Raw genomic sequence first — 19,119 nt, forward strand, 5'->3', positions numbered from 1 at the left:
TAGACTGTTTCTCTTTCCGTTTTTTCTTTAATAATGCGCAGCCCAAGCATCCTGTTTTCAAAACATCTGCCGGCTTTGCTATTTACCGGTGACAAATGGAGATGCCTCGGAGCGGAGCTGGCGCTGGGACGGGATGCTCGGAGCGGGGAAGGGCGGCTGCAGCCTCCTCCCGAAGATGCAGGAGGGACCCGGCACTGCCAGACTCCGCACGTTGTCCGCCACCAAACCCCCAAAAAAGCCACAAATCCCCCGAATCGTCAGGCATAGAAACCAAAGTTTCCAACCCGAACCGTGCCGTGATTTGTGACAATATTTACAGCTCCACAGCAAAGGCAAGCGAGGTGTGAGGCCATTTTATGCTTCTCTTTCACAGCTGAAAACTGTGAAACTGGAAGTTGACCAAAAAAGTGCAGACATTTCAGAAACGGGTTATGAAAGAACAAAGTTTCAGGAAGTTTTTCTCGAGCCAGCTGCAAGCCATCTGCACCCCGAGTAATCGCAACTTTAAAGTGCTACAAAAGCAATTTAGTTTCACCTTCACGAGGCCAGATTTGTCAGTCAGCAAAAAAAAAAAAAAAAGTAACCTCAAATTGAAGGGCGCCGTGTTCACACTGGAGGTGCAGCTTGAACCCTCCTCAACTTTCATCCAGGGTTCCCTCAACACAAACTCAAACGAATAAAATAACATTTCTTTCTTGAAAGCTCGGATAATAAAACTTTTACTGCTTCCTTCGCCCCTGCACATCGTGGTAATCACTACCAGAAGAGGAAGCTGAAACGACACTGGATTTCTTTGCTCAACTTTTTCCCATAAATTCAGTTTCTGATTCAGCATTTCTGATTGCAGTCATTTCCAATTAGGAAAAAAAAAACAAACAAAAAACAAACCAACAACATCGGGGTGGTGCAGAACTGGGTTTAAAACCATCGCATCTGGGCAGGGACGTGGATGCGAGGGGCGCTGGGTTGGGAATTTGTGAGGATGACAACTCCAGTGGGGACGGCGGGGCTGGAAGCGCTGTCTGGGAGCCCTGGAAGGGGCAGGCGCGGGCCGGGAGGTGCCAGGCTGTGCCCGGGGCTGTGCCCGGCTCCCTGCAGCCGCGGGCCCCGGGGCGGGGAGAGCCGCGAGGAACGGGCGGGCTCCGGGGAGATGCTGGAACGGAGCTGGGCTCAGGCGGGCTGGAGCACCAACTCCCAAAAGTTGCTCAGAACTCGCGTTTTGCTCTCTGCTGCCTGTCAGGGTACTCGTGGTAATGTGCTCTCCTCCTGCTTCCCTGACTTTAAACACCAGGGACTTTTCTTGCTTTACTTCAGCCCCTTATTCTGTGCAGAGAAACTCACAACTTCCCTCTGGCTCCCAGGAAAGCTCCGCGGAGCAGCAGCCCCCGGAGCCGATTGCCTGTCACCGTCCCTGCCTGCCCACCCTCACCATGCGCTGCCAAGCGGTGCCAGCCCAGCGCATTAAAATCAAATTAAAACGTCACCGAAAGGCAAAACAGCCGTAAAATACCGGACCCACAATGTTTACAGTTCGCCGTTATTATTATTAAGCAATGGAGTTAATTGACTTCTGGCGTGGTGATTTGCTAAATGCGGGCGTTTGCAGAGTGTTCCTGCTCACATCGGTTCCAAGGGACCGGAGCTAATTGAAACCTCTTCAATTTTCGGAAATGAGCCTGCGGCAGCGATAGGGCTCTCCACGATACCCCGGATCGCGCCCCCCGGACTAACCCGGATCTCTCTCCACGACATCCCGGATCGTTCTCCCCGATCCGTCCCGGATCGTTCTCCCTGATCCATCCCGGATCGTTCTCCCTGGATCCATCCCGGATCGTTCTCCCCGATCCATCCCGGATCGTTCTCCCTGGATCCATCCCGGATCGTTCTCCCTGGATCCATCCCGGATCGCTCCCCCCGATCCATCCCGGGTCGCTCCCCACGCCACCCACCGCGAGTTCTCCGTGGACGCATCTCCGCGGGGAACGCGCACCGCCTTCACCGCAACTAACTCGGAGCTGCTGTCCTGGACAGACGCGAGGACGGGTCGGGATCAGGCTCAGAGCCCTGCGCCTCTCCGCATCCCCGTCCCGCATCCCCGTCCCGCATCCCCGCTCCGCATGCCGGTGCCGCACGTGGGCTCACCTTGTTGGATGCCATCTCGCTGACGGAGCGGTAGGTTTGGATGGTCTCTAGCTGATCCAGGCACCAGTCGAGCTCCTCCAGCGTCTCCATGGCCAGCTTCTGGTAGGGTTCCTCTGCGAAGAGGCACACGGACATGTAGTCGGGCTGGCGCTGCGGCCGCCTCTCCATGGCGGGGCCGCCCGAGCCGCCGCCAGCGCTGCCGGAGGTGCCGCTCCGCTCCCTCATCACGCGGCCGCCGCTGCGCTGCCCCGGCCGCCGCCAGCGAGTCCCCGCCCGCCGCCGGCCCCGGCCCCGGCCCCCGCCCCGGCCCGCCCCGGCCCGGCCCCCGCCGTTCGGGGGAACCGAGCGCCCCCCGGGCAGGGCAGGGCAGGGCTGTGGCTCGGGGAGCGTCATCGCGGCCCCCCCGCCCCGGCTGCTGCGGGGATCGGCCTGCCCCGCCGCTCGCGGGATGCTGCTCCTGCTCCTGAGCCAGCCCCGCTCCCCGCAGCACCCAGAGCCTGCTCCGGGACAGCCCTGAACCCCAAGAGTTCTGCTCCCCAACAGCCCTGAACCCCAAGAGTTCTCCTCCCCAACAGCCTTGAACCCCAAGAGTTCTCCTCCCCAACAGCCCTGAACCCCAAGAGTTCTCCTCCCCAACAGCCCTGCTCTCCATTAGCCCTGCATCCCATCAGCCCTGAACCCCAAGAGTTCTGCTCCCAACATCCCTGCTCCCCAACTCTGCCTGCTTCTGCTCCCCAGCAGTTCTGCTCCCCACATGCACCAGCTCTGCTCCCCAATCCCTCCAGCCCCGCTCCTTAAGCCCACCAAGTCCCACTCCCCACCAGCTCTGCTCCCCAGCTCTGCCTGGTCCCATTCCCCACTCCTGGCCCTGCTCCCCACTCCTGGCCCTGCTCCCTGTCCCTCCTGGCTCCCCAGCTTTGCTGGCTTTGTCCCCATCAGCCCCCTGCTCCCCGGGAAGCCCTGCACCCCAAACCCACCGTCCCTGCCCCTGCTCCCCGAGCTCTCCTGCCCTGCCAGCAGGACCCAGCGCTCCCAGCAGCTCTGGGGTAAAAGTTAAGGTTTCCACAAGCGGATACAGTGAATCATAAAATCTCCCCATGTATGTAACTGCTTCTCATAATCCCGGTAACATATGCTCATCCCATAAATCTGTCAGAGCTAATGGATTCAGCATTCCTACCGGCAGGTACCAGTGACATCACAGGGCAGGATTGCTCAGACACACTCAGGAGCTGAGCTGGAGCTCCAGCCCTGTCCCCCTGCCCTCCCTGCCTCGTGTCCCTGGTGTCCCAGTGTCCCCAGGGGAAGGAGCTGCACCCCGTGCTGGTGTCACTCCTCAAGGACAGATCCTCTCTGTCATTCACCACATCAGTAAAGCAGCACTAGAGAGGGATCTTCCATTAAATGATTGAGAATAAACTGAAAATAAACCCTGCCAAAGATAACTCAGCAATAAACCTGGCACAGACACGTTTGAAAGGTTTGGTGAATCCAAATCTTTGTGGCATTGGACGTCAATGGGGTTTTTTCTGTGCTTGCAGAGTTCCAAACATTCAAAGTTCTCTCATTCCTGCCTAATCATAAAGCAGGTGAAAATAGCCAAAATCACACAAAGCTCAGGGTATTTCCCTTTCTCCCATGAGAAATTCCCATTCCCATTGAGGGAATTCCTCCCATTCCCTCTCAGCTATTTTTAACTGTAAATTAGTTTACCCAGAAGGGCTCAAACGACTTGCTGCAGAAAACATTGGGATTGATAAAACCAGCACAGGTAAAATAAGTTTAAGAATAGGTAAAACCCCATCTCAGCCAAACTAAACCCCACATGTTTAAATCAAATCCTGTGTTCTCCTGCTCTGAGACTCCTCAGGAAGCTCAGAGATGGCATGTGTGCATTCCTGGAGGAGGAGAAGGAACAGGTTCACAGGGACTCTGACACCAGACCCTAATTTTAGCCTTTTGGGGGATTTCCAGCCTTGCCCAGGTCTGCAGGACCCGCTGCCACTGTCACTTCACTTCCAAACTTCACCTCAGGAAGAGCCATCAGAGAAGGCAGGACCCAGAACAGGAATCTGCTCTTGATATTGAAGGACTCACATTCCCTACAGCTGATATTCAGGATATTCCTTTATTGTGCAATCTGAGTTTTATGTAATAAAAGGGGGAAAAAAACCCTAAAGCAAGCAAAGCTATTACATATAAGGGATATCGAGGTGGGCTCAGGGGGTTTGGCTGTAAGTATTTTATATTTATTTTTGGGTTTCAGAAGACAAGCTAAATAAAGAGTGACTATTTTACACATTCGCAATGTTCTCTGGAATTTTTAGCAGGGCGCATCAGGACCCTCCTTCCCTCGGTTTCTGCCTCCCTGCTTCATTCCCAGGAGGTTTCCTGAAGGAATCCTGGGAGCAGCAGGGATCCCTCCACGGATTACTCATGCAGAACACTGTCACTTGCCTAAGCCTTTGCACTGAGAGGCCAATGGGTTCACGACTTAAACCTGGGTATTTTGAAAATGGCCACCTAAGACACCTCCAGTCATTTCAATGGCAAAGACACATCAAAGTGAGAGCAAACAGCTCTTGCTAAGGATCACTTTAAGGGGAAAATGGTGAGTTCTGCTGCTGTTCCAGAGCAGAAGTGGATTTTAAAAAGCACCATTCACATTTTTCTTTCAGGATTTGCATTTTTCCTGACATTGGCCAGCCTGCCCTCAACTCCCTCTGGCCTGGGCACCCAGCGAGATGCAGCACCTGCATCCCTGTGCAGCTCCTCTTGGTGTTTTTGGCTTTTGACTCATCCCAATCTTTTATTTTTCACTCATTTTCTCAAGTAAGCAGCCTGGCGAGGCAATGCCTGCTGGGTGTGTGCCCTCGAGCTCCTCCTGCCTGCCCTCCGTGGTCACCAGGGAGTAATTTCTGAACTGGCTGCCTCTGCTGGGGCAGGAGGGACGTCACCGGCACCACATTCCCGCTCATTTCACGGAATCACACGGGCCAGCCAAGAAGAGTCACTGGCGTGGCTCACAGCAGGAAGAGGGCCCAGCTCAGCCCTTCTTAGAAACTCAGAACTGTCCCTGAAGCCACCGAGTGACGCAGTCTGAGCCCATCACCCCGGAAACCCCAACTCTTATCAAACCAGCCCTCCCCGGCTGTGTGCAACTGCACAAACTCCCTCTGATGAACTTGGGGATATTTACAAATAAATTGGTGAAAGAAGAGGCTACAGTCCCACTCCTAAGGCTAAATTTGCTTTTAAAACCAGCATGTGAAATTAAAATATACCCTCCAAATCCCCCGTGAAATATTTTAAGATCCACAGCTACCCCAGAATAACAGCCAGATATAGAATCCATTAGGAGTTGCTCTTCTACCAATCTAAAAACTTCGTGTGGGAAAGATCTTAAAATAACAAATATTTTCTGGCTTTCTTCATATTTGATATTCATGGATACCAGAGAATGGTTTGAGTTGGGTGGGAACTTAAATCCCATCCAGTTCCACCCACGGGCACGGACACCTTCCACTACCCTAGAGTGCTCCAACCCTGTCCAACCTGGCCTTGGAGACTTCCAAGGATCCAGGGGCAGCCACAGCTTCTATGGGAAATCCATTCCAGGGTCTCACATGGGACAACTCCTTCCCAATATCCCATCTAATTCCATTCTCTGGCAGTGGAAGCCATTCCCTGTGTCCTGTCTCCCCATCCCTTGTCCCCAGCTCTCTCAGAGCCACTTGAGGCCCTGGCAGGGGCTCTCAAGTGCCTTCTCCTCTCCAGGCTGGCCACCCCCAGCTCTCCCAGCCTGGCTCCAGAGCAGAGGACAGGGATGAAGTGCCCTGGGATCCTCTCCCTGAGTGGTATCTGCTGTTGCTACAGCGACTCCCACAAACAGTAAACACACGTTTAGATGCTCCATGAGTTCTCTCCCTGAACCCAACGTGAGCGTCCCACTGACATCAGCAGAGCAACTCCCCCTGCCAGAAACTGTCCCAAAGCCTGGCCAGTGGCTGACTTCCATCACCTTCCTGGTACAGCTGAGGCACATGGGCACCTTGGAAACACTGCTGCCATTTCGGGACCGGGGCTCCTGGAACACTTCAGGATGCATCTTCAACCATCTCACATTTCAGTTTATATTTGGGGGTTGCATAAGCCAAACCCGTAAATGACAGCGGTGCTTTGCTCATGTTTGCTGGGGTGAAATCATTGCTGACACAGAACAGGGAAGTGAGGAACAACAGGAGTTTCAGTTTTTGAATCCTACCCAGTGTTTGCGCAGGAGGGCTGGGGCTGGTGGCACTCCAGCAGGGACTGAGGTGACATTGCCACACAAGACCTGAGCTGCTGCCAGTCCCTCCGAGGACAGAGGCAGCCCTCGCCTCGTGCTTCTCCGCTGGCACTGGGAATGCTCCAACGTCCTGAAATGCAGCACCTTTCCAGTGCCAGGATTCTGCAAAAACTGCATCTTTGGTAGGTTTTGCCATCTGTTCCTTTGCCAGCTCTGCAAGGTGATGGAACACACGGAATCTCTCCCTGCAGAGGTGACTTAGCAGCCCCTTTTAAGGGGCTTTTTCCCACTTACTGACATTTCTGTGCTCTCTTTTTCTCACACAATTGTTTAGGTTGGAAAATCCCTCTCAGACCATCCAGTCCAACCATTCCCAGCACTGCCAAGGCCACCACTGACCCACGTCCCCAGGTGCCACATCCACAGGAATTTTAAACCCCTCCAGGGATGGGGACTCCTGGGCAGCTGTGCCAGGGCTGGAGAACCTTTCCAGGAAGGAATATTCCCAATATCCACCCTGAGCTCCCCTGGCCCAGCCTGAGGCCGTTCCCTCTCCTCCTGTCCCTGTTCCCTGGAGCAGAGCCTGACCCCCCCAGCTGTCCCCTCCTGGCAGGAGCTGTGCAGAGCCACAAGGGCCCCCTGAGCCTCCTCTGCTCCAGGCTGAGCCCCTGCCCAGCTCCCTCAGCTGCTCCAGACCCTTCCCCAGCTCTGTTCCCTGCCCCTCCAGCCCCTCAATGTCCTTTATGTCACGAGAGGCCCAAAAGTGACCCCAGGATTTGAGGTGTGGCCTCACCAGTACAGGGGGAAAGTGAGAGCTGCTCATCAAGGTGGACTTGAGGCCTTTTTTCACTCTTGAATACTTGGAAAGTGAAAGGTTTTGGGGAGCATCCTCTTTTCTGGGAGTAGTTCAGTGTAAGGACAAGCACACACTTCATCCATGTCACAGATGGGAAGGGGGTCAATGGGACAAACTCTCACCCTTGGCTCCCCCCAGACCCCATCTGTGCCATCCTTCTCCCAGCAGAGCTCCAGCTCCGCAGGGCCTGCAGGGATCTGAGCACGAGGCCAACATTATCTGCAGCTGCAGAGTTCCTCTCTTCACCCACAAAGTGTCCCCATCATGTCCCCAAGTGCCACAGCCAGGCAGGAGGGTGGCCAGAGTCCCCAGCCAGCAGGAGGGATTGGTGGCTTTGACGCAGGAGATGAACTGAGCCAGGAAACATTTTGAAAAGAGATCCAAATGCCAAAATTTCAAGTGGGGTTTATTTTCTCTCTCCTGATTCCCTCATGATTCTCTCTTGTCAACCCAGTCCTGATAAATAAAAGCATTAGGACTTCTTCTGGAGGGACGTGCAAAGGCCGTAAAGCCACAAGAGTTTTAAGGCCAAAGCACCACATCCCAACCAGGTGAATTAAAAAACTTGGGGAGCAGTTGCAGTTCCCTTTCCAGCTGCCAAAAACCTCAGCTTTCCATAACCCAGGAGGAATATTCCCAGTGGGATTGAGTTGTGAACAGATTGTCCAATCTGGCGGACAAGAAATGTTGAAGACCAATATTTGCCAACGTCCTTTCACACTCAGCTCTCCCCAACTGTTAGAGATCAAATTGTGGGCTGGCTGTACTGGTAAAAGCCTCCATTTCTACCTCTGTGAGGAAAAAGAAGAATTCCTTCTATTGGATCACAACTTTCCTTGTAAACCTTGGGAATGAGGAGCATAAAATTAAACAAACCCTAAAAACTCAGATAGACTCTGCCAAAAATTCCAAGAGGAACTTTCACATGGAAGGTTAAAAGCAGCTTCCAGCAGTTTTCCCAACTTTACTCAGTCTCTCCATCCTGTTCCACATGTTTACAGTGCCATAAGACTTCTTCTAAGTTATTTACTCTTCATTTCATCCTGGCTACAATAAATTGGGACTATTTATAAAGTTCTTCAGTGTTTGGGGCCGTCCTTCCCAGCCCAAGCTCCAGCTGCTTTTGAAGCAACAACAACTGAGACTAGAGGTCACCAAAGTAATTTTCCAGTGATTCCAACTGATTTAATAAAATATTATCACTCTATCTAAACCTTACCTCAACAATTTAGACTCAGGATAAAATCTGTTCCTCTAAAAGGAGAATAAGTAAGAGCAGTTGCTCCCTTTTGCCTGGGAAAAGTTTTGATGCTGGATTTATTCCCAAATCCAGGGTGTACAACATGGCAGTGAAATGTTCCCCTAATGCTGGACAAGCTGATAAAATTCCACAAAACCTAAAGCAGACAATCACTCATAAACCCCCAAAGATGAAAATCCAAGTGTTATGGGGGAAATGGTTCCTTCCCTCCAGGAGTGACAGGGAATTGGGTGAAGAGGGAGCAGATTTGGGAACCTGAGCTCCTCCTCCATGGCTCTTGGGTGACATGAGGATTTTGGAGTCCTCGTGGACATGAACGGCCAGGTGGAAATGTTTATCCTGGGGCATGAAAACTCTGCTGCAGGAAAGGTCTGACAGCACAGTCCCAGACCCCCAGCTGGAAGATACATTAAGGAAACAATTTTAAAAATGTCCCTAATTCCCAGGTGAAGCCATAGGGCACAAGCCCAGAGTTTGCACTCATCAGAGGACCTCAAACCAGCCCACTTTTAATTATTCTCTGTTTATGACAGATGATCCCAATTGTTGTCATTACTGCAGATGACACAAAAGATTGGGGAGAGCAGGCAGATGCTGGAGTAGATCATATGGATGGCAGATGATTATTTGGGAGCTGATAGAGCTCATTAATGTCACTGAAGGCCTCATTTGCATCCCTCACTCCTGGGCTGCTCATGACTAAGAGCTCGTGTGGGGGGAAGGTGGGACAGGGCCCCTCTGGGGGAGAGTCCATCCCAACTGATCCAGCAGCTGATCCCACCTGGGTTTAGCTGGGAACTGTGGGATCTTAACTCCTGGGGCAGGGGAGAGGGCAGGAAAAGGGAGGAGAGAGAAGAGGGAGAGGAGAAGGGGAAGGTAGAAGGAAATGGAAAAGAGATGGGGAGAGAAGGAGAAAGAGTAGAAGGAGAAAGAGCAAATGAGCAAGATGCAGAAGAAAAAGAATGAGAAGGAGAAGGAGAAGGAGGAGGAGGAGGAGAAGGAGAAAGAAGGAGAAGGAGAAGGAGAAGGAGAAGGAGAAGGAGAAGGAGAAGGAGAAGGAGAAGGAGAAGGAGAAGGAGAAGGAGAAGGAGAAGGAGAAGGAGAAGGAGAAGAAGGAGAAGGAGAAGGAGAAGGAGGAGAAGGGTGCTCGGAGTGATTTACCAAGGCACTCACATGGCCATGGCTCAGATAAAAGTCCCACAGATCCCTCCCATTCCCCAAAAGAAAATGGCTATTTCACCTCCCCAGCACAAGGTTCATGAGCAGGAATATCACCCCACATTAATTACTAACCAGTGTCAGAAAATGGCTATTTCACCCCCACAACACGAGGTTCATTAGCAGGAACATTGCCCCACGTTAATTACTCCCAGTGCCTAGCATCACTCTAAAACCCCAGAGCATGTTGAGTAAAACAGGTTTATCAACAAAGGACGTGCCAGAACTTGATGGAAAAGGGCCCTGTGCAGGCTGGGAGCTGTTCACCCTTTGCCTTCCCTAATGGAGCTGTGGTTGCTCACGGATCGTGTGGACATGTTTACATATTTATCCCTCACAATGCCGAGGGAATAACTGACACCCGGTGATTTATTTGTTTAATGTATCCTGTTAGTGATTCTGAGAGCTATTTCCTTGAATTAAAGCATTGTTCTACCAGATCCAGAAAAGATTCCTGTGGAAATCCTTCTGTTGGACAGATTTGGAAATTCACATGGAAAACAATCAAAGGCACAGAGCACAACCCCTGGGATTCACTTCAAATCTGCAATGAAATGTCCAAATCTTACAGCACCACATCCCAAACTACTAGCACTGAAAAAATCCTGTAATTACAAGTTTCTTTTATAGATCTGATGCCTTGTGCAGGCTGCCCTAGAACAGAGACAGGACAGAGCTCCAGAATGAAGCAGGGATTGATTCCAAGGATCTCCTCCATGGACCCACCTGGGGCAGCACCAGAGCCCAGCCAGGGCTGCACCCAAGATGACCCAAAATGGCCCCAAAATGCACGAGCACTCCCGGGGTCTCTCCTGGGATCAACTCTGCTCCATTTGCACCTTGCAGTTCATTGTCCCAGCCCAGCTTTAGCCCAGGCACTCCCACCCTGCTTGTTTTTCTCTCTCCAGCCCACGGGGTTTGTGCTCCTGGGCTGGGATTTGGCTCATTTGTCCTTGGTGCCCAGCTGGAGCAGGAATTGTTTTGTCTCCCTGCTCTGTGCAGAGCTCACCATGCCCTGATGTGAAGCCCAGACCCACCCACTAAAGCAGCACAGAATGTGAAAAATAGAAAAGCTAAAACCTCAGGCATCAGATCCCTCATGCACCTTCCAATATCCAAGGAATCTATGGAACAGATTTTTTTTCTGAGCACAAGAGCTACACGAGCACCTGAGGAAGGTGTGATTGGAAAGCAGGTGTGATTGGAAAGGTGTGACTGGAAAGCTGCATCCAGCAGCACCACCCAGCCCCACTCTCTGCCAGATCCCACCGTGCTCCCTGCTGCAGCTCCTGTGGACACTCACGCTCCCGACCCGCAGGAGCACGGGGCTGGAATGAGCAGTGAGCAAAATCCATGGGAACCACAGAGCCCTTCAGCTGCACTGCCCCTCCTCGCCACCCTAATTATATCTTTTGCAGAGATAAGTGCAGATGTGCTAAGAAAGGCTCAGAGCCCCAGTGCCCACGGAACAGGTGGAGCCACGACGCTCTTGAGCAACTTCCCAACAAATGGACGAGCCTGCCCTTCTCCCCTCGTCGTATTTTTGGGACTCCAGTCCGACCAGTCACTCGAGCTGTCCCCTCTCAGGTTTCTCACACCTGCAGCCTCCCTCTGGCGTGCAGGGGAGGTGGCAGGGAGAGGAAGGGCTCTTTGTTGGCTGTGGAGTGAGGCCAGCGGGTGCCCGAGCTCGGCAGGAGCTGGGAACGCTGCAGCCAGAGCGGGCACGGGCACTGCATGCAAATGAGCACAGAGTTGTCTCACAGTTATTCTTTCAACAAAAAAGTACTTTGGAAATGTAGATTTTTTTTCTCTGCTAGCCAGCGTTAATACATGAGATGGGGGCAGAAAGGCCTGGGAAGTGAAATCCCTGCGGAGAGAGGAACTGGCAAAGGGATGAACTGGCAAAGCCACTGGCAGGGGGTCACTGGGGAGGTGGCACTGGAGGAGATCCAGCTGTGGGGGAACGAGGATGAAATCCTAACAGGGGCTCCAAAGCTCCAGGAACAATGGGGCCTGTATTCAGGCTGGGTTCAGAGATGAGAGGGGAAGATAGGGACAAAAAAAATGAAGTGAAAGCTTTCCACAGCTAATTGCGAAAAATGCCAGGAAATGAGTGAGCTGGACCTGCCAGGAATAATGTGGGAGACTGAAATTGGGGATGGGTGCTTGACATCAGCTACAGCCCCTGGCAAAATACAGCCAAGATTTTGGGGGACATTTTTATTCTCTTTTCTCTTTTCCAAACAACAGAGATCAGGAAAAAGGAACTTTTTGGTTGAATTGCTGAGGAGCCTGGCATTCTAAGTTCCCTAATTAAAGACAGGTCCTTTCTGGGACACACCATTCCAGCTGCTGGGAAAACTCAGCCCCAAGAAAAACGGCTCCAGAGCTGCTGAAGACGTCATGGCAGTGATTAAACAGCACTTGCCAAGAACATCCAGGACACATCCAGGTTCAAACTGGAAGATTCTGGGAAGCAGGAGGAGATGTCTCACCAAGAGAAGGCACAGGGAATGAAAAGGAGAAGGAAAAACCTCCTGGTTGCAAGGAATGCCACAAAAATGGTTGCAAGAAGGAAGAAGCCCAAGCTTCTGTCAGCACGGGGAATGAAAAGGAGAAGGGAAAACCTCCTGTCTGCAGGCAATGCCACAAAACCAAAGGGCTGCAGCATCCCAAGAAGGAAGAAGGCCCAGCTGGGAAGCAGAGGCTCCCAGGGAGGGGAGGAATTCCTGCAGTGTGACTCGGCTGGGCCAGAAGAGCAGCAGGGCCCGGGCAGTCCCTCAGTGCCATAGTAGCAGTGATGTTTCTGAGTCAACAGCCCTGAGCCCTGAGCCCGGCCAGCTGCGGGGTAACCCGAGCAGGACCCTGAGCCTGCAGAAATGTCACTGTCACTGCCGCAGGGGCCCAGCTGGGCTATCTTTAGCCAGCCCAGAGTTAATCACCTAAGCTCCCCGCACCCCAGTGGAAAGTGGCTGGGAGCTCCAAGGGGTGATCCTGGTCTATTCTCAGTACCCCGGGATGGGCTGAATCACCCTCCGGAGGTGCTGCCACTCACTGCCCACTGCTCCTCTCTGCCCCAGGCACAGGAAGGGACCCCCAGAGGGTCACCTCCCACCCACAGCAGGACCATCCCAGCTGAGCACCAGCACCAGCAGCTGCAGGGCATTGTTGGACACCCCACAGCCCCCCTGGCATCAGCCACCAGCCCGAGCCTGGGAGCCTGGTGTCCAGATATTCCCAGCCCTGCCAGCAGCTGCCATGTGGGAATGCTGTGGGAAATGGTGCCCAAGGGCTCCCTGCACACCCACCCATGGCCCTCCACGTCCCCAGGGCCAGGCCACCCTCCAGGCCTTGGAGGAGGAGGTGGGGCCTTTCCAACACAACTTGCTTTGGCAAGTCTGCATCCACCATTCCCAGTCTTCTTTCTTGTCTTTCGTGTGTTTGGAAATGAACTCCAGAGGAAAACCTCAGTGACCTCTCACTGATGAGAAGAGTCTGACCAGTCCACAGTTCCCTTAATCTGCTCCACCCTTCTCAAAGATGCACCTTTTTCCTGCTGTCACCTTCCTAAGCACCACAATTTTCATGGGCAACTCACATTGACCTCACAGCTTTTCCAGCCTGACCCTTGTCCAATGATATGGGCCTGGACACCTCCACCTCCTCTAGGTTGTCCCCAGCTGGCTGCTCCCTCGTTGTCCTCCATCCCTTATCTTCCCAAGCAGGCTGGGGGATGAAGACTGAGACAGAAAAAATGCTGACTATTTTGGTCTTTCCTGTACCATTACCATTAGGTTGTTTCACCCATGGATCAACACTTTTTTCTGTATTTCCTTTCCCTGCTCCATACCCCCACTGGGGTCCCCTCACCACCCACAGCTCCATCAGCCTTTGGTCAGCCCAACACATGCCCCAAGTTTTCCATGCCTCCCTTGCTCCCAGTCTTCCTCATTCTTTGCCTGCTCCTTTCTTGCATTTTGACTCTCTGAGAAGCTCCTTGCTTCACCGAGTTGCCCTCCACTGGAATTCCTGATCTTCCTGCACAACAGGATGGTTTGCTCCCAAGCTTTTCTTCAAAAAGCAGCCATCACTTAAGACAGGTCTATAATTTTTAGGTGGCTGAAGTGGGATGAAATTAATCTTATGACAATGACAGTCTTGAGGGCAAGTGGGAGTGGAAGGCCTGGGCAGCAAACAGAGGAGCTTGTGCAGAGCCCTGGTGCTGGCCAGTCCCAGTTTGATGCCAGTTCCTGTGACCCACCCCAGGTGAGCAGCAGGATATCTGCCATGGGGGCCCCCATGTTTGGGAGCAAATGAAGCATTTCCAGGGGAGCTCATCCCCAGAGGTCAGCCTGGAGCAGGAGCCAAGCCAGAGGAAGCCGGTTAGGGCAGAACTGGACGAACCTGCAGAGTCCTGACTGCACCCACCAGCACTGGTCGGGGTGGTAGATCACCACCCAGGTCATGAGAATCGGGTCACCGAGGCCACCAGCAGGGGCTGGCAGCTCTCTGACAGCCCAGTGACTGTTAGAGGAGCCAGAACTGCCCAGCAATTCGTGCACAGCCAGTGACTGAGGTTCCTTATCTCCAGAGCTGGAGAAGCCGCTGGGTTTGGGCAGGCCTGGTGGGAATGGCGCTTCCCATCGGAGCCAGCCCTTCAGTGCCATCAACCAGGGGCCCTGGGCTGGGCAGCAGGGCAGGGCCAACAGCAGCACCCCTCCAGGAGAGGATGGGGGTGCTGCTTCTGGCAGAGGAGGATGGCATGGAAGAGGCAACAGGAGCCAGGAAAAGCACTGGGATAAGCCCAGCAGCTGGATCCAAAACCAGAAGCTCTGAACTGATGGAGGAGTCACTGCAGTTTTTCAGGGAGACTTAAAAACAGACTGAAAAAGGCAGAGATGGGGCTACTCAAGTATTGTCTTTCCAAGATCCCAAATGTTGCTGGGAGTGAAGGACCTGAGCTTTGACAGGCATTGCAGAAGATGTTTCACCAGGAATCATCATTCCCACACAATAAACAACACTAACATCTCCAACAGAGCATGGGGAACTCTTGGAAAGCAGCAGCTAATAAAAAGTCTTGCTCCTGAATTAAACCCCAAAAGCACTTTTATATCCGTTTTGTGTGTTTTAATGTGTCCGAGTGTACGTCAGCCCTGCAAAGCTCAGCTTTGAAGATGCTGCAGGGAGAGATGAAAGCTCCAGGTTCCCAAAGCCAAGCTCCACTGCACCTTTCTCATGACAACGAGCTGCAAAAACGAGGCGTGAACACCAAGAGCACCTAAAGGTGGCTGATAGAAGTTGATGAAGCTTCCCAGAGAGGTAATTTCTGATGTGGAGATAAGCCTAAAGGTTTAATCTGAAATGCTAACGAGGAAGGAAAACTGGAGACATTCTGAGGAAGGATTTCAGGAGATAGCATCTCCTGTAGGGTGGGATGGTTTTACCACAGGGCAATCCCGTTTCCCAGGGTCCTTCCCCCTGCAGGGAACAATGCAGCCGAGGTGCCACAAATCAGAGGGGTAAGTGACAGTGCTTTTATGGTGCCAAATGGAAGTAACAAAATGCAGGAAGCATCCTGTCAGATGTCACTTAGCAGCGCTATCACCGGGGAATCTGGGAACGGGATTTGCCTGCATAGTAGGAATTCCTCAGTCCACCGAGAGGGAGAAGCAGAAATGGCAAGAGAGGCAGAATCTAATCCTGGCCTGTCGAATGAATGAAAGAAAGATTCCTCAGTTCCAACTTTATCGCAGGGTTTGGCACATTATCCTTTCACTGACCACGTCAATTCCTCCTTGCCGGGGGGGATTCTTGCCTTAATCACAAGACAGGAGGAGAAATAGGAAGCAAGAGAGGAATTCTCCTACTCAGGGTCTAACAGTGAGTGCAGGAGGTGCACGGTGCACACAAGGGAGGGAGCTGCAAGGAGAACACTGGGAATGATTTCGCAGGGAATGTAACACACTTTGAACATATTGCTGAAGACAGAATTTCCAAGGTCATGATGGATTTTTACATTAAGTGAAGCCCCATCACAGCTTTGCCCCCCACAATCCTCAAAGAGCAGTGAGAAGAGCCCAGGGAGCTGCAGGCTGGGATGGAGATGCCCATCGGTTTGGATGGGAGGGAAGTCTCCACCCAGCCCTAGAGCTGAGCCTGAGGATTTCAAACCCCAATCCCAGCTTCCTGCAAATCACACTGTGCCCACATTGTGTTTCTGTCTCTCTAACTAAACGAGGCCAGGCTGGGTCACAGCAAGCACATTTTACTGTGTGTGCAGAAGTGTTTTCTTCCCGAGCACACGTGAGTGCAGGAGTGTGAGAAAGCCCTGGAAAACTCAGGATATGATGATGCAACGACCTCGGTACCCACCTAGGATTTACCTGGGCACTGCATTATCTCATTTGCCACATGTGGGAGAGCTCTGGGGAGCTCACACGTGCGGGGAAACCAACTTGGATCCTGGAAGCAACATCCTTGTGCTAACGAGGTGCTCCACCTAAACTAATTAGCCCTGCCTTTCAACAGCCTTAATTAGGCGGGGCACCATCCTGGGCTGTTGTGGCTGGACGGCTTCCGGTTCTGGAGCTGGCTCAGCCACAGCCCCGAGGATTCCTACCGGGAGCTGGCTGTGCTGGAGAGGGGCTCTGCTTGTGCCAGCCCCCAGGGCTCTCCCCGTCCCCAACTCCTCCATCCTCACATCTGTGCACAAACACCTCCTGCACCCCTGCAGGTGCCCCAAAACCTCCTCCTCTGAAACCTCGAGCTGACTTTCACAAGAGGCCCACGGCACGGAAGGAACTCCCCAGCCAGACCACACAGCAACGATCTGAGCTCAACCAGAGGAAAAAACAACCCCAGAGTCTGAGAGATGCACAGGATTAACTGTGCTCTGTGTCACCGTTTCACAAGAGTTTGGCAAACCACGGGCAGAAAGGTCCTCGCTTGGATCTGCCCCCAAATCCAGGTGCTGCTTTCAACCTCAGACCCATCTGGAGCCATTAAATCAGGTTTCAACCTGGAGATAATAAAACTTCTGGTCTAAAGAGTCCGTCAAGAGTGAAAGTCCTTTGTGGTGAAATAAATGCTGGAGTGGGAAACGGAGGAGGAACCTCAGGGATGAATCCTGGAAGTTCAAAGCACAATCCTGGATCTTCCTGAAAAGCTCCACTTGGCCACTGGCATTGGATGCAAAGACAAAGGTTATTAATAATCCTTAGCTCTTCATGAGGAAAATTATTCAGAAATGTTAAACAAGGGGCAGAGCAAGGCTGCCCATGTCACCTGAACCACGTAGAACAGGCCACTGGTAAAATGTTAGACCTGCTTAAATCAGGTTCCTTGGCTCCTGGGAAGGTTAAAAGGTCACAATTTAACACTAAATTTGCCTCTAATTCCTCTCAATTTAATTTCCTGATGTTTCTCAATATGAAAGTTAAGAATGTGGTTTCAGGAAGCATCCCAGCTATAATCCATGGAAATTCTTTATGACACATGGCACCCTATGTGTCCCCATGCCTTGCTCGAGCCACGGAAAGACAGGACACAAAGTCACCCCTTACATTTTGAATGAGCATTTCAATGACATTAATTATAAAATATAACAAAATGGTGTTTTTTTACATGGCTAAATGTAATTACTTGAAAGCATTATCCTTTAGGATGGCAGCTTAAAAACCTGCTTCAGTTTGGAATTTTAATCTGTTTTCCTCCAACAGGTATTTTATGTACCCAAGGGGAAACGTCAACCCCGCCGATTCGCCTCAGCTGAACTTCGCGCCCTTGGTTTGCCTCTCACCGAAATGCCTGGGACTGTCATCCCCCAGCTGAAATCCAGGGATATCTGCAGGGAGCAGAGTCACCCAAGAATGCAGAATGTTGCAAAAAATGGCCTGTTTGGAGCCGTTGGGCTGCGAAGTGAAGCCGTGAGTCAGCGCTATCGGCGGATCTGGGATTGCAGCGTGGGACACGGCGCGAGCCGGGGGAGCAGCACCAGCACACAGAGCTTGGACACCTCAATTTCCTAATCCACAATCCTCCAGCTTTTAAAAATGCAGAATATTTTGCATGTCAGCTGGGTGGTGGCTCCCCAGAAACACCCAGGTTTTGTCCACCCCCACACCGCAGCTCTGATTTTGGGGAGAGCCTCAAGCCCCAAACTCAAATTCCTCAGTGGCTGAGAGCCGAGCTGAAACTTCCCCGTGCTAATCCTGGGTATTCATCTCCCTCCTGCACAGCTCGTGACTCACTGGCCTTTCTGTTTCCCCAAGTGCACGTAGAACTTTTGGAATAATGTGCTGAAAATCACGGAGTGAGTCCCACGGGGAACGGGGTGGGGAGGAAGAGGGAGATGGCAGGAGCCTACGGAGCAGCATCATTTGTTTTGACAGCTTTTAATGTTCCATATTAAACCCTGCACGTGCTCATCTCCACCTGGGAGCTGAGGCCAGCACGCCCTGGCTGTTTAAAAGGTGTGTTTGGGACATGGCACCACATTTTTCCCCAAATTACCAGGGAAACAACATCAGATTCATCCCCTGGTTATCCATAATCAGAATTTGATATTATAGAACACTAGATATTAATTTATTTGTAAATTATTTTCTAGATCTACTTTAGCCAAATGTGAGGATTCTGAGTCCTGTATGACAACATTCCTTAAACCTGGGGTCAGTCCTGACCCAAATCAGGTTTTTTACACCACAGAGATGCCTGGAAGGGGCAGATGGGGACAAACGTGACCCAGTAATGACAGGCAGACTTGAAAGTGTAACCACTCCCCAAATGGCTGCAGCCAGCAGAGCTGAGAACAGCCTTTCACTCTCAAAAACCATTTGATTAAAGCCCTCAAAATACATTGATTTAAGCACCTCAGCCTGAGTTCAAAGAAATCAAAATGTCAGCACTAAAAGCACCTCTTATTAACAATTCCAGTTCAAATATCAGATTGAATGGACATGGAAATGGAAATGTTCCCCACTGAAGGTCAGCTATGGCTCGGCCTGCTGGGGATTATTCCAGGGCTTACTTTTCCTGCTCTAAGTTTTATACTCTGAGGCATTTTCCAGAATTTCTCACATTCAGCAATATAAGAGGCACCTGGTGTCAGCCATGGCCAAGGTGTCTGTGTAGTCACTCACTGTCAGGAATTCTGTGCAGGAAATTCAGCACAATTCCCAGAGTTTCAGTGGATTTCAGGCTGATTTCAGCACGTGACTCCCCACTCGAGGCAATGTGCACCAGGAGCTGTTCTAGCAGCACTCAGAGCCACATTTGGAAGTGTCACAAAAGAGGGAGCAGCTGCTGCTGGAAAATGTGGTGTGAGCAGCATCCCTGCCTGGGTCCCTCCTT

General features: G+C 51.9%; 1 protein-coding gene across 3 annotated transcripts in view; it reads right to left on the reverse strand.

Annotated features, from left to right (window-relative positions):
- Window positions 1–19,119, reverse strand: part of PDE4B (phosphodiesterase 4B) — a 57,046-nt gene that overhangs the window by 26,623 nt on the left and 11,304 nt on the right. For 2 of the 3 annotated variants that reach the window (XM_059853593.1, XM_059853591.1), the window contains exon 3: window positions 2,143–2,255. In XM_059853593.1, the coding sequence (XP_059709576.1) occupies window positions 2,143–2,255 (113 nt within the window). Of the gene's footprint in view, window positions 1–2,142; window positions 2,395–19,119 lie in introns of those variants that run through there. The other variant, XM_059853592.1, reaches the window with a different exon arrangement.

Source organism: Haemorhous mexicanus, chromosome 9 (assembly GCF_027477595.1).
Source record: "Haemorhous mexicanus isolate bHaeMex1 chromosome 9, bHaeMex1.pri, whole genome shotgun sequence".
Taxonomy (NCBI): domain Eukaryota; kingdom Metazoa; phylum Chordata; class Aves; order Passeriformes; family Fringillidae; genus Haemorhous; species Haemorhous mexicanus.